The sequence below is a fragment of the Rattus norvegicus genome, chromosome X (assembly GCF_036323735.1).
Source record: "Rattus norvegicus strain BN/NHsdMcwi chromosome X, GRCr8, whole genome shotgun sequence".
Taxonomy (NCBI): domain Eukaryota; kingdom Metazoa; phylum Chordata; class Mammalia; order Rodentia; family Muridae; genus Rattus; species Rattus norvegicus.
The window spans coordinates 71450675-71464104 of NC_086039.1; the positions used below are offsets into that span (position 1 = coordinate 71450675).

Sequence of the window (13430 nt, forward strand, 5' to 3'; positions counted from 1 at the left end):
TTCTCATGGTTTCTGGTCCTAGGGTCTTGAAACCTGTTACTGATGGTTGAGGTGGAAACATGATCATGGCTCATGCATGGTACGCAAAGATGTTGAGGTGAAGGGATTTTGCTAGCACTAGAAATAGCCCATGGCCCCACCCTGGAACTGCCCTTCAGCTCCAGGAGAAAAGGAAATGGGCACACTGCAGTCCCATCCAGGCAGGTGGGGCAGGAGATGAAAGGGGTTAGCCGGCCTTCAAGGGAACATACTGGCTTTGATCTCAGCAAAGGAAGAAGGGAGGTGCTAACCCCTCTCCACCCCTTCCCCTTTCTCTGCAGCACTCCTTTTGCTTCCTGGGCTTCAGTTGAAACATTTTTTAGGGGAACATGGTAGTGTGGGGCAGGGCAAATGGAAGGTATGCAGTGGGGCAAAGGGCTGGGGGGTTGAAGGTAATGGCTGCTTTGGGGTAGTCATTGCAGGGTCTGAGTCTTGACCTCACGAGTCAATGAATAAAGGAATGTAAATAGTTTGTCTCCAGTTCAGTTCAGCCCAACTTAATTCTCCATTCTTGCTCAATCCTTTGCAGCTCTTGTGCACACAATGAAAACAGCACACAATTGGATACTTGGTCAAAAAGAGAGCAGGGGAAGCCTTTGAGGTTGTTATTTCTCCATCATCCTGTTTGGTCATGGGAAACCCCAGACCCAGACCTAAATCAGCGTACTTTTCTAATTTTCCCTCAACACTTAGTAACTCCCTACTATGTGCTGGATGAGATTAGTCACTAGAGTACAAAGACAATAAGGTATGCGTGATCGCCGAGATGGCTGAGGAGCAGTGAGGTGAACTGTACACTGACGATACAATGGTAAAATAGCAGTGGCTAAAATAAAAGTGGTGACAGCCAATGTTTATTCCACAATTATTGTCATGTACCTAAAGTAGCTAAGCACTTTTATAGATTGAACTTAATTGTCACAACCGACGTATATGCCGTGTATCATTGTTTCTATTTTAAGATGGGCATCTGAAGCATAGATTAGGCACAAGCTAAGCTCAGGAACTCTGTTACCCTTGAGATCACCTTTGTAAATTACACTGGAGGAACTGAATGTGGGGGTCTGGCGAAGTGACAATGGAGGTGAGAAAAGGCAGGCCAATCAGAGCCCAGGCAAAGGCAAGGCGCCTGAAGCAAGAGAACCAAATTAGCTGTAGGTGAGCGGACTGTGGGGGAAAGCAAACACTTTGTAGCAGGCCCTGCCACACCATGCCTTCACCTCAGGCATGCCTTTACCTTTGCCCCCATGAAGGCAGAGCACTGTTTTATTCTCTGCCATGTTGCTGCTTCTCAAAACAATACTTGCACTTCATAGGTGGTAAATAAATACTTGTGGGATAATGAGTTGAAGTTTGGAGGAGATACAGGAAGTGAATGGGCTATCTGTGTATATGAGAGGGCTCACTGACTCCCTCCCACGTGGAGTCTGTTGGAATTTAAGGAATGAATGTGAGTAGGGTCACTAGCTAGGAAGCTGGTGCTGCAGCCCTGAGGGTTGCTCCTAGAACTGTGACAAGGACACTTCTGGGAGTAATGGGAAAGGAAAACGTGCAAAGACAGTATCAACAGGATGGGGCAGTAAATTGGATATGGGGAATAAGGGAAAGAATGACCATGTCTGACCTTGGGGGAGGAACAGTAAGAGGATTCAGCCTGTGGACCCAAAAGAAGGTGTGGGGGTGATTCTAGTGGGGAGTACACAAAGTCAGGATCCTAGTGACAATGTGGGAGAGTAGGCCCAGTGGAAGGGGAGGCTGGCCTCTCACAGCACATGTGTTATAGATTTGGGAATTACCAATGGCAACAATGCTAAGGAAGCAGATAAGATTGGCTTGGTCAGCAGGGTGGAGGGTGACAGGGGAGAGGAGAGTCATGGGAAGAAATCGTGGAGAGCTGGAACATTTCTGGGCTGGGCAGAGGGAGTGGAAGCAGTTCTAGCAGCAAGTTGAAATCTCTCAGAGAGTTTAAAGATTTCACTTTGATTTTTTGTGCATGAGTGTTTGCCTGCATGTGTGTCTGTGCACTACATGTGTGTCCAGTACTCTTGGAGGCCAGATGAGGGCACTGGATCCCCTGGAACACTGGAGTTACAGATGGCCATGTGGTTGCTGGAAATTGAACCTGGGTTCTCTGGAAGAGCAGCAAGAGCTCTTAACTGATGAGCCATCTCTCCAGACAGTCATAGACTCTTTAAATGAGACGAGGCCTAAACTGTCTCCTGTACACACAGGAAGGAGGGCGTGGACAAAGGCTTGCTCAGAGAAGGCTAAGGATTTAGACAGGAGGAAGTAGAGAGGAGAATTCAGATGACAGTACTTTATTTTAAAGGAGTTTGATCTGGTACAGGGCTGTGAGGGGGCTTTGAGGAGGATTTAAGATGGAGCATTTTGGGCTGGAGATTAAGACCTCTTCCACAGGTTCTGAGTTCAAATCCCAGCAACCACATGGTGGCTCACAACCATCTGTTATGGGATCCGATGCCCTCTTCTGGTGTGTCTGAGGACAGCTACAGTGTACTTATATAAAATAAATAAAATAAATCTTTAAAAAAAAACCTGCAATGGGCTGGAGAGATGACTCAGCGGCTAAGAGCACTGACTGCTCTTCCAGAGGTCCTGAGTTCAATTCCCAGCAACCACATGGTGGCTCACAACCATCTGTAATGGGATCTGATGCCCTCTTCTGGTGTCTGAAGACAGCTACAGTGTACTCATATACATAAAATAAATCTTAAAAAAAGATGAGAGCATCTTGAGTATATTTACAGGCACTGGGAAAGGAACCTATGACATGGAGGCAAGAACAGCCTGAGACTCAGTTTTGTGGACCATTAGACAAAAGAATCACAGAAGGAAAGTACTTTTTTATGCATCTTTATATTACCCATGGTTCTTAGCACAAGGCCTGGGAAACAGGTGCTCAATTCATATTTGGTGCATGAATAAAATAAAGTCTGATTGAGATTTCACAGTGGTCCACATCTAGTGGGAGAATTAGGATCTTGAAGGATGGGGGTGATTGCAGACAGGCAGTGGGGAGTTGTATGTGGTAGGGGTTTGTTAAACAGAATTAAGATGTATGTGGAGACCACCAAGTGCCAGTGAGCTAGCCAGAGCTGGAAAAGGAGAGCCTTGTCTTCAGGTTGAAGAGGCAGAACTTTCCATAATAGGCACTGGGGATAGGCTCAAGCACAGAAAGTCTAGTGACTGATGTGGAGGTTAACACAGTGGTATTTAGGGAACAGCAGTGAGGACTTGAACCATACAGTTGTAGGGTGGAATAAACAGGATACCCTAAAGGGAAACACAACAGGATTTGGAAGTTTGTTGTTGGCTGTGGAAGAAGGGAGTTTGTGGATATTTGAGTCAGAATGAATGGGAAGATCTCAGTGCTGCCAATAGGAACTGAGGTAAATTAGGTGGTATGAGACTGACCAATGGAAGATGGGCTTGCTTTCAGTTGGATTTGACATGACAATAGGGCATCTGGTTCATGATGTATGGCAGGTGACTAGAGATGTGACAGCAGTGTATGTGAGTGAGGTCATGATAGAGGACCAAGATACACCGTTCAAAGAAGGGTGATATTTAGAAGGGTATTTGGGGGATAAGAATTGCAGTGAACAATAGGGCAAAAAAGCCAGCAGAGAAAGGGGACAGTGAATTGAAGCCTCTTGTCATCTCAGCTGAGAAGTAGTAAAAAAGATGCTTAAAGGGCTTCTTATGCTGCCAACTCATCCCTGGGGCCAGAGCTGCCTCCCCTCTCCCAGCCAGCTGGGGATATAATGGCACTGCTTCTGTCCAGCTCTCTTCTTGGAATACTTTGAGTGACTCTCAAACTTCTCATTGTTAACTCAAATTCTTCCTTTTTCTAAAAATTACATTTAATTCTATCAGGACAAGTCCAAGGTTAGTGCCAATCTTTCCTACAGACCCGAGGCTTTTCTCTGTGGCTATTTGGGAACATTGTGTCTCTGACTATAACCTGGACCGTGGCCAGGAAGAGCACTTCTTGTACTGCATCACCTTGTGAGCAGAACTCATTATAACCAGAATAACATAATACCAGCACTTTGAACCCTAACATAGTCTCATATGATGCATCTCAAACTTCCCTGTATCTCCAATTATTCCATCAAAGAACCTAGGTCCAACCATGATGGAAACAAAAAAGCACTCCTTTTCCCAGAAAAACATTACTGTTTACAGGAAATTCGGTTATTACATATGTCATTGATGGTACACTTTAAGGACATAAAATTGCAGTGGTATTATTGGGAGTAAATTTTATTGCCATGGCTTTACAACACAAACAAACAAAAATAATAACTCCATTAGTTGCTGGATTGAACCAGCAGGAAGCACAACATCAAAGGCAATTGCTGGCAGGCAGAGGATGGGAGGTAGGACTATCCGGAGCAAGACCCAGAGGCCAGGGTGATACATGCTACTGTAGAGATGCTAGGTGGACGAGAGGGTGGGAGAAAAGGCACATTGTTAGTTGCTAGAATGAAAACCCGGTTACTGCCTCAAGTCCAAGAACATCCTCTCTGCACTGCTCATCTTGTTAGAGAAAGCCAGTATGGATGAACTGCTAAGAGTGAGGCTCCTTCCCAAGAGTATAACTATACCAAGAACTGTGTATTTGAGTGAACAAATGAATGAACGATGGAATGAATAGAAAAGCTATGGAAATAGTTTTATTATTTAGATTTTTTTCTTATACTGCTGAGGATGGAACCCAGGACCATGCACATGCAAAATATGCCTTCTACCCTGAGCTGAACTCCGGCCCCTATTCTGACGGTTTAAATGTCTTTTTTCTTTTTTATTCTAATTTTTAAAACATTTGATATTGAAAATGTTTATGTTGGGGCTGGGGATTTAGCTCAGTGGTAGAGCGCTTACCTAGGAAGCGCAAGGCCCTGGGTTCGGTCCCCAGCTCCGAAAAAAAAAAAAAAAAAGAAAATGTTTATGTTACCTTTCTTGAACACCAACTATATTTAATCAGAGAATGTGTCCATATTAACAAGTGTTATTTCATTAGCCAATGAACTTAGAAGTGACTTGTGCATATATCTATTGCCTGTTTATGTAAGTAACCTATTTAGTGAGGTTTCTGAACTAGCCAGTGTACAGCACTACATATATACATGAACATGCATTCTGTTGGGTGCTAAGTATCATTCTAGACTCCCTAGAAAAGCAGGATGAACAAAACAAAAAGAATCAGGTATAGTGACAGTTTTCAGGATAAAAACCTAGAGAGCAATATAATAGGAGAGACAGGAATAACTGTAAAAATGTAATAAATGTCTTGGTTTAGTATGTGCAGCACTGGACCAGTTAGGTGGTTTGTCTCATAGTCTAGTGATAATATTAGAATCATCACAGCTCTGCACTTGAACCCAGTGGGTTTCAGACCACTGGGTTTTTCAATAAGTCATGAATTAGCTAAAGACAAGGACTTCTGGAGTCACATGTGAGGAGCCTTTAACCTCAATTATGCCCCTTACTAGCTGTGTGACCTTAGGAAAATATTTGCTATTATTCTCTTGGCTTTGTTGTTTGTAAAGCGGGGAATATAACAGAATCTAGTTTATAGGGTTGTTACAACAGTAGAAATGAGGTGACTCACAGGAAGTACTTGGAATAGTACCCGTCTTATAGTAAATGCTCAACAAACATCATTATTCAGTGCTAGGTAATCTCTTCTTTCATCTTAGGCCTTATCAAGTATACAGAAGAAATAGAACTCTGAGTGTAATGGACAGTGAGTAATATCAATTTCTGTACAGACGTCTGTTCTCATCAAAGTGGTGAGTTTAGTTCAGCCTGTCTCTAAGAACTCTGAAGTCAGAAAGAGTGGCCGAGAGATCAAGAGAAGGATCAAGTGGAAATGACTAAGAAAAATGGACAGGAGGGATGCAAAGGAAGTGGTGGGAGGAAAGGGGGAGAAGGTAACAGAGAGTGAGTTAATTCATGTGAAGCATGGACAGTGCTTAGCCTATAGTAAATGCTCAGGGCCTCAGAGGAGGAGGCAGGAAAGACAAAGGTTTCCACCTCTCTAGGGTTTTCCCTGAAAGCCAACATTTTCCTCCAGGGTGTAGTTTTGGGGGAAGAGTCCTGGCCAAGACCAATACCTTTCCCACATCACTATGGATACTCAGGTTTCCACTATTACAGAGAATTCCTCCTTCCTAAATACATGCCAGGCCAACTCTGGTGATACCATATGTCTCTGTTGATCAAATGAATGTTTTGGAAACAAGCCTACACATGATGATTTTTTTTTTTACATTCAGCTTTCCTTTGGCCAAGGATGGGGATAAGATGGGATTACACAGGGCTATTGTTTTATCTGGCTTGTTTGCTGGACAAGTATTAAGATGACTTTGGAAACGTATTCTGCTGGAGGAGAAGTAACCATTACCTTGGCGTATCCTTATACTATGCCAAGCAACTGCCCTTTCTAGATCCCTAAGCTACCTGACATGCTGTCCTCACTGCCTTGATCCCTTCATTTCTCAGACACCTCATCACATTGCAGTTTTGCTTCCTCCCCGTACCCTAAGAAGCTTCAGTTTAGTGAGAGCTCTCATGGCCTTGGTAGTAGCTGCTGGGGGCACTAGGTTAAGGCTGTTTCTGAAGCTGAGTCTAGACTCAGTGAGAAAGAGTGCCACACTCAATTTTCAATTTATGAAGGGTACTGGGTGGTGGGAGGGTGGAGCTTAAGTCCACTGCTTTCTATCTTTATTGCTATTACTGGATCAGGAGACTAAAAGGTAGCCAGGTTTGGAAGGAAAAGCTTGTAATCTCAGGATGCTGAGGCAAGAGGACTGCAAGTTCAGGATTTTCCTGAGCTACAGAATGAGTTCCAGGCCAGCCTGGGCAACTTAGTGAGATCTATCTCAAATCAAGTCTAAAAGGACTTGGGATGTAGTTTGGTGGTAAAGTGCTTTCCTAGCATGAGCATGGGCTCTAAGTCTTGTGCCAGGGGTAGGGTAGGGTACAGGGGGAGATCAAGGACCAATAGTGACCTCCTAATTGTCCAATACGTTTTTTTCTCAGTTACCACTCATTATATTTGATTGTCTATCATCACATGCTAACCCCCCTTTATATCTTCTCCATCACCATTTACCATTGCTTCCCCAATTCTCCTTAGACCCTCCCACTTCATCTGTGTCTGAAGTACAATTCTTTGTCATTATCTTCAGCCTCTCTTTCTCTCTGCACAAGAGCACATTTTCTGTTGCCATTTTGATTAAATCTCTGCAGGGACCCTGCAAGTGTGGACCCCAGTGAAATTTGTCCCCTTCTCTGATTTGCATTTCAAATGATCTGTGGAACATTTCCACCTGGAAAACTTGAATTCTTGGCCCTTAACGCTTAATGTGTTCCAAGTAGAACTAATCCCGTTTAGCTCCCTTCATAGAGAATCACACCTTCCCTTGTTCACTCGGTACCATGGGTGAGTCTCACCATACAGTAAGTAAATATGGGAATTTATGACCACGGCCAGGTTAGTGTCCTTGTGCTTTGTTTGCAGGTAGAAGGTTTTGTACTTTCAGAAGATACCCCTCACTGTGGTCTTCCCATTGTTTGATGAGCAATGACTCCCCCTCCCCTTCCCCCCACCACAAACCAAGTAAAATAAATGTCTTCTACCTAACTATGTGCAAAGAGATAGAATGAGGCCTGGGGCACTCCGAGGACTGTCATTCTCTCTTGAAGTACTTTGTAAAGTCTGAAAACACTGAATGCTTATCTCTTGACAGGGTGCAGTGTGCTAGGTGCTAGGAGACAATGGTAGGGAATATAGACATGGGTAAGGATACCTACACTAAGGGAATGGCAGAGCGTACTTGATTGTCTAGGTGGATGGCAATAGGGGGTTGCGAGGGTACTGACTGGACAATAGGTAAGGTTTCAAGAGATGATGGGAAGCAACAGAGCTGTTGTAAAGGATGAGAGAGGTCTAAATAGAAGAAAGAGAAGGTATGAAAGGTAGAAGAAATAGAGTAATGATAATGGAGATATAGTCAAACATGTTAATAAACATTAATTCACAGACTCAGGAAGCTACAATAGGAAGATAGTGAGTGGATCATGGATTCAACATCACCCTAGGCTCCAACATGAGATCCTGTCTCCAAAAAAACTCATTATAGAGGAAGGACAGAGGACTGGGTCAAAATCAGTACCAGTACAGACCTCTGGGTAACTTTCTTCTCCAGATAGCACATTTCCTTTTGTGTTGACTGCTGACAGATTGACTGGTGTGGTAGAGAGGGCAAAGCCATGGATGAACCAGATATTCCATCATCATGGGATTTCTCACTGACACATCCATCAGATAGATTACTTTAGCACAAACTGAAGCCCAGCACAAACTGGGCTTACACTTTCGAGGACCTATCGATTCATTTGCTTACTGATCCAAATGGTATCCATAATTCCTGAGCATGCCTGTGTGCCAGACATGGCCTGGAATAGATGAACGAGACTAAGTTCTTGTCCTCATGAGTGAGTGCAGACCCAGGTCTGTGAATGATCAACTGCTGTGGTCTAAGAATTGCTACCACAGGGGTGCTGGCAAAGGGTTCCTGTAGGCCATAGGGAAGATGAAGCCAAATAAAGTCATGCACATGGAGCTAGCCTCTAACTTTATTTTCCCACCAGCTTTGAGTTTTCTGTCAGAAATTCAGATCTGCCCATGTCATTCCTCTTGCTCATGAACTACTGTAGGCTTCCCTACTTTCTCAAGGCCAAGTCCAATGCAAAAGCAAGAAACACAAAGACTTTTTAGTCTGTTCGAGCCAACGAACCTTCCAAGCCTTATCTTGTATCAAGGCTAGTCGGAGGCCCTTTCTCTATGGACCCATTGAGCTGCAGCGTCTCTCCCACTCTTTTATCTGGTGAACACCGGTGTCTCCCCTGAGCCCTTGCTGAAGGTTGGCTCTCTGCTACATGGTTCCAGGTTGCAAGATAGAGCAAGTTCCTCCCATAACTCCACAGTCCATTGGACAGTGTTCCATACTTATCACATTGAGTGGAACAGTTGTTTATGTGTATCTTTCCTTGACTGGACAGCGTCATCCCAACAGTGGGGGCTGGGCCCTATCTTTTTTTTTATTCTCATTTCTGACATTTGTATCAGCCTGGCCAGTAGGTACTCCGTACAGTTTTGATGGGTGAATGAATGACTCTGACATGTGGCCAGTTGGGCCTGGTTGTTGTCAACAGCTGGTATTACTTAACGTGAGAGCTGCATAAAAAATGAAAGGGCAGCCGGCGTAGCTGAAAAGCAGGCGGCTCTGGTGACATCATGACAAAAACAAAACAAAACCGGAGAAGGCTGGGACAAATGCTCCCACTCAGGCTGTAACAAGCGACTCTCACTTCTGAGCAGCCCTTTTTGTCTGCTTGCCCATTCGCTTTCGAAAACCCAGTCATGGAAATGACTCTAATTATTCATGGTCAGTGGCATATCCAGGAAACACTCGGTTTACAAGCAATTAAAATCCACTAAAATAGATTTACACAGTTTGAACTTGATCGTGCTGCTGAGAAGGGAGTGAGTGGCTCATGTCTTGGAGGGAGATTTGGTTGCCGAGGCCGCTCTTCATCATTCTTTGTCTCCTTGCTACATTGCTTAGTGACAAACATGGCAAACATCCGGAGGTACCATTTAAGAAACGCTCCTTGTGAAGAGTGTGCAGAATCCGGTCTACAGATGTTGCCTTCATGTGGCTGGCTGTCCTGTAAAGGAGTCAGTACAGCCGTGGCCCACCCACTGCTTGGTATCGAGGGAGCTACTCGGTATCACTTAATCCTTCAAGGGTTAGCTTCTTCACTGATAAAATGGGGACAAGAACCTCTACCCTGTCATCCTTCAAGAGTTATTTCTGAGGATCAAAGGAAGAGACCTAGAGAAAAGCTCAGTGAAGGACTTTGGCTCCTAGGACAGAAGCCTCTAACACAGGTCTGGCTGTCTGGCCCCTTCAAGGTTCTGTAGCATTGCTCATCCACTGATTAGCAAAGGTACATTTAGTTTTGTCCCCTAGGTTTATTTAAGAGTCTACACAAGGATGATTCATCACCTTGCCACACTCAAACCAACAGAGTTTTAACTCAAATGAAGATGACAGTTAGCAGCTAAACAAATACAGCATTTGGTCAACAGAGATGGGCAGCCAAAGCCTAGCTCAGAGTCCAGGGGCTGCGGAGATTTTGTTCCTTTGTTTTCCACAGCAGGCAAAGCTTTCTTGGGTTTGACTCTAAGGGGGAAAAGTCCTTCAGCTGCTTCAAGAAGCTGGCCTAGCACAGAGCTAAGCCATTCTGCAGGACAGTATGATGTCACACAATTTAGGGTCATCACAATGAAATGGGATCTTTTAGATCAGCTTTTTGGAGTTAAGTTTCCTGAAAAAAGGACGACAGCCATAAAAGTAAGGTGTGTGGTGGGGAACAAAGGTCATAGAGAAATAGTCATCAGGAGAGATGGGTCTACCTTCAACTATTAAGGCCATGAGATGTATTAATGACCGCTTTTTTATGCTACAACTACAGAAGGATGCTGGGTTCCTCCATGATTTGTCCCTCCTTCCTGCCTTTTGGTTTGCCATTGCCTTTGCAAAGAATTTTCAGACCTCTCTTCTCAACCTAAACCATCCCCACTCATTTTTAAAGGCTTAACTCAAATGTAACCTCTTTGAAGTCTTCACTAAGTCTCCAAAGGCAGAATTCCTTCTTCAGTCCTTTGGGTCCCCACGAGGGCTTCTGCAGCCCTCAGGTTCTCTCTGCCTTACTGTTTTCTGGCATTTCTTCCCCAGTGGGCCAGGAGTGCTGCTCTTATGTGCCAGAACCATAGATGCTCTCTTAGCACAGAGCAGGACAGAGATGGGCCTGAACTTACTCACTGGGATTTCATGCGACCCAGGGGGACGTCCCATTAGGCTTCTGGCTATATTATCCTTGCTTCAACACTGGATGTATCTGATTAATAACTACCTCAGTGCCAGCAAGCAGTGAAATGTCTTCTGCCAGAGTGGCTAGGCAGTATGTGAGCAGGTTCAGCCTTGGATAGCTTCCTGGTGCAGGCCTCAACTTAGTTTTCTAAGTTAACGAATGTGGGATTGATGGCACTGCTTCCCAGTCCAACCCTCAGCGCAACTCTCCTGTGCTAGCTTCTTAGGAGTTGAGTTTGAAAATTGAAAATCTTATCTATTACCACAGAGAAATGCTTTGTGGGCGGAGTCTCACTGGGCTGTGGCTCCTAAAGCTCTGGTTCATCACCTTCAACTTTGGATTCTTCATCTGGCCCTGCTAATGATGAACTCAATGGCTTCGGACTTATTGGTTCATTTCACATTCCAAAATGGGAAGAATATGAAATTGTGGCATGGGATGAGTCAAAAACTTGACTTTCAACCCCGTGGATAAGGGAAACACCAGTTGATGTTGGTGGAATCTGTAGGCTTTTGCTATTCTGGCCATTTCTGTCTGTGTGACTCACTATGCCTCAAGCCCAGATGTACAGTCTCTGGGGAGGAAGAGCAGACCAGCACCTCTGACCCAGGCTACCCAAGGTGGGCACACATGGCAGGCAACTAGACTCAAAGTACAGAAAGATGCTTAGCTGTGGGCTGGCCAATAGCTGGTTCCTGCTTCCCATGAGACTACAAACTACAAGTTTTGAAAGCTGTGCCTCCCAGAGCAGTTTAATATCGAAATTAAATAAAACTCATGACAAAGTCAATCTGACACATATTTAATGATATGCATAATTATTATTGTGCTATAGTGTAATTAGACATAATGGTAAGCAACCCTCAGGGATGAGCATGATTATGATTTATTTTTATACAGCTAAACCATAGATGTCTGAGGTCAGCCAGTTGGGGGTCGGGACTGAGGTTGGGTGCACAGGAGGCATGGTGTTCCTCTGGCACCCTTTTCTCTCCTCAGTCTATTCCTTATCCCTTATTAGGGAATAGGAGATATATTTGAACAGGAGTGTGGATTCTGCATGGCTGTTTTCTCTGGCCAAGGGGTGACTGTCCCCTGGGGCTAGAGAATCTGGAATGTTCACAGAGGCTTCAAAATGAATAGTGTCATTTTCCATGAGGTCTGAAATTCTACCAAGCAGCCTTGAACCTGAATATTTTGGTCTTGTTTATATTCCAATTTGAACAAATCTATATTAAAATGTTGTTTTCGATGATTGGGTAAAATGTGACAGACACTAATATTAGATGATGATATTATTAATTTGACTGATTATTTTATTGTGATTATACTATGGAAAGGTTGGGATGGGAATGTACCTTGGTGGTAGAGTGCATATTTAGCACTCTTGAGGCCCTGGGTTCAAGTCCTAGCATACCCTAGCCCCTTATCTACTGGAAACACATATTTACTGGCCTGTTTCAGAAACAATGGAGGACAGAATAAAATTTGTGGGTGTTGATAACTGTTGAAGCTGGGAGGAGGTGGGTACATAGAAGTCCACTGTTTTTTCCTCTCCTTTATATATGCTTAAAAGTTTACATAATAAAAAGTAAAAATTATATATCACAGTCTTCTCCGGCATGGATTCACACACTGCTAAAAATTAATGTGGTCATGTTACTACTACCTAGCACATGTAGGGACTTCTGAGAATGAGAAGCTTAGTGCTTGGGGGAAGACTTGGGTGGGTGGGTGGGTATATGTTGGAACATGAGGCACTTTTGGAAAGCAGGAGCCTTGCCTGACATATGGGGGATTTTGACTGGTTCCAAAACAGTGTTCTGGAAGAGAAGTCAGAAAGTGACCAAGGAGAGAGAGCACAGAATAGGTGTCCCTGTCAGTGCTCTTGGCCTATTGTTGGCCTGTGGGTTCCCAGATCTTGGGCTCTGTTTGTTAATTCTCTGTCTTCCTGAGAGTTCCTAAATGTGAAGTAGTGTATATAGTTCACTCATTTGTTTACTAAAGAATATGTATTGAGTGTCATTAGCTTGGCAAGACCAATGGGTGCCTGTGGTGAGCATATACGATAAAGCACTGAGCAAAGTCTTCAGGAACTCCCATTCTAAGGCAGTGGTTCTCATTCTCCCGAACACTGCAACCCTTTAATACCGTTCCTCATGGTGTAGTGACCTTCAACCATAAAATTATTTCGTTGCTACTTCATAACTGTAATTTTGTTACTGTTATGAACAGTAATGTAAATATCTATGTTCTCCAATGGTCTTAGGTGACCCTTGTGAAAGTGTCATTCAACCCCCACAAAGGGATTGTAACCCTCAGGTTGTAAACACTGCTCTGGTGGGAGGAGACATGCAGTAAATTACAAACAGGTGTAGAATATGGCAGACAGTGATAAAGAGGGTACAAGGGACAGG

General features: G+C 44.0%; 1 protein-coding gene across 4 annotated transcripts in view; it reads right to left on the reverse strand.

The window, feature by feature from the left end:
• The window catches only part of Hdac8 (histone deacetylase 8), a 207626-nt gene that overhangs the window by 25435 nt on the left and 168761 nt on the right, over positions 1–13430 (reverse strand). The window contains exon 10 of one of the 4 annotated variants that reach the window (XM_063280146.1): positions 4327–4500. The exons of the other annotated variants lie outside the window; for them this stretch is intronic. Coding sequence (XP_063136216.1) covers positions 4327–4500 — 174 coding nt within the window. Of the gene's footprint in view, positions 1–4326; positions 4501–13430 lie in introns of those variants that run through there. 4 annotated transcript variants of the gene reach the window in all.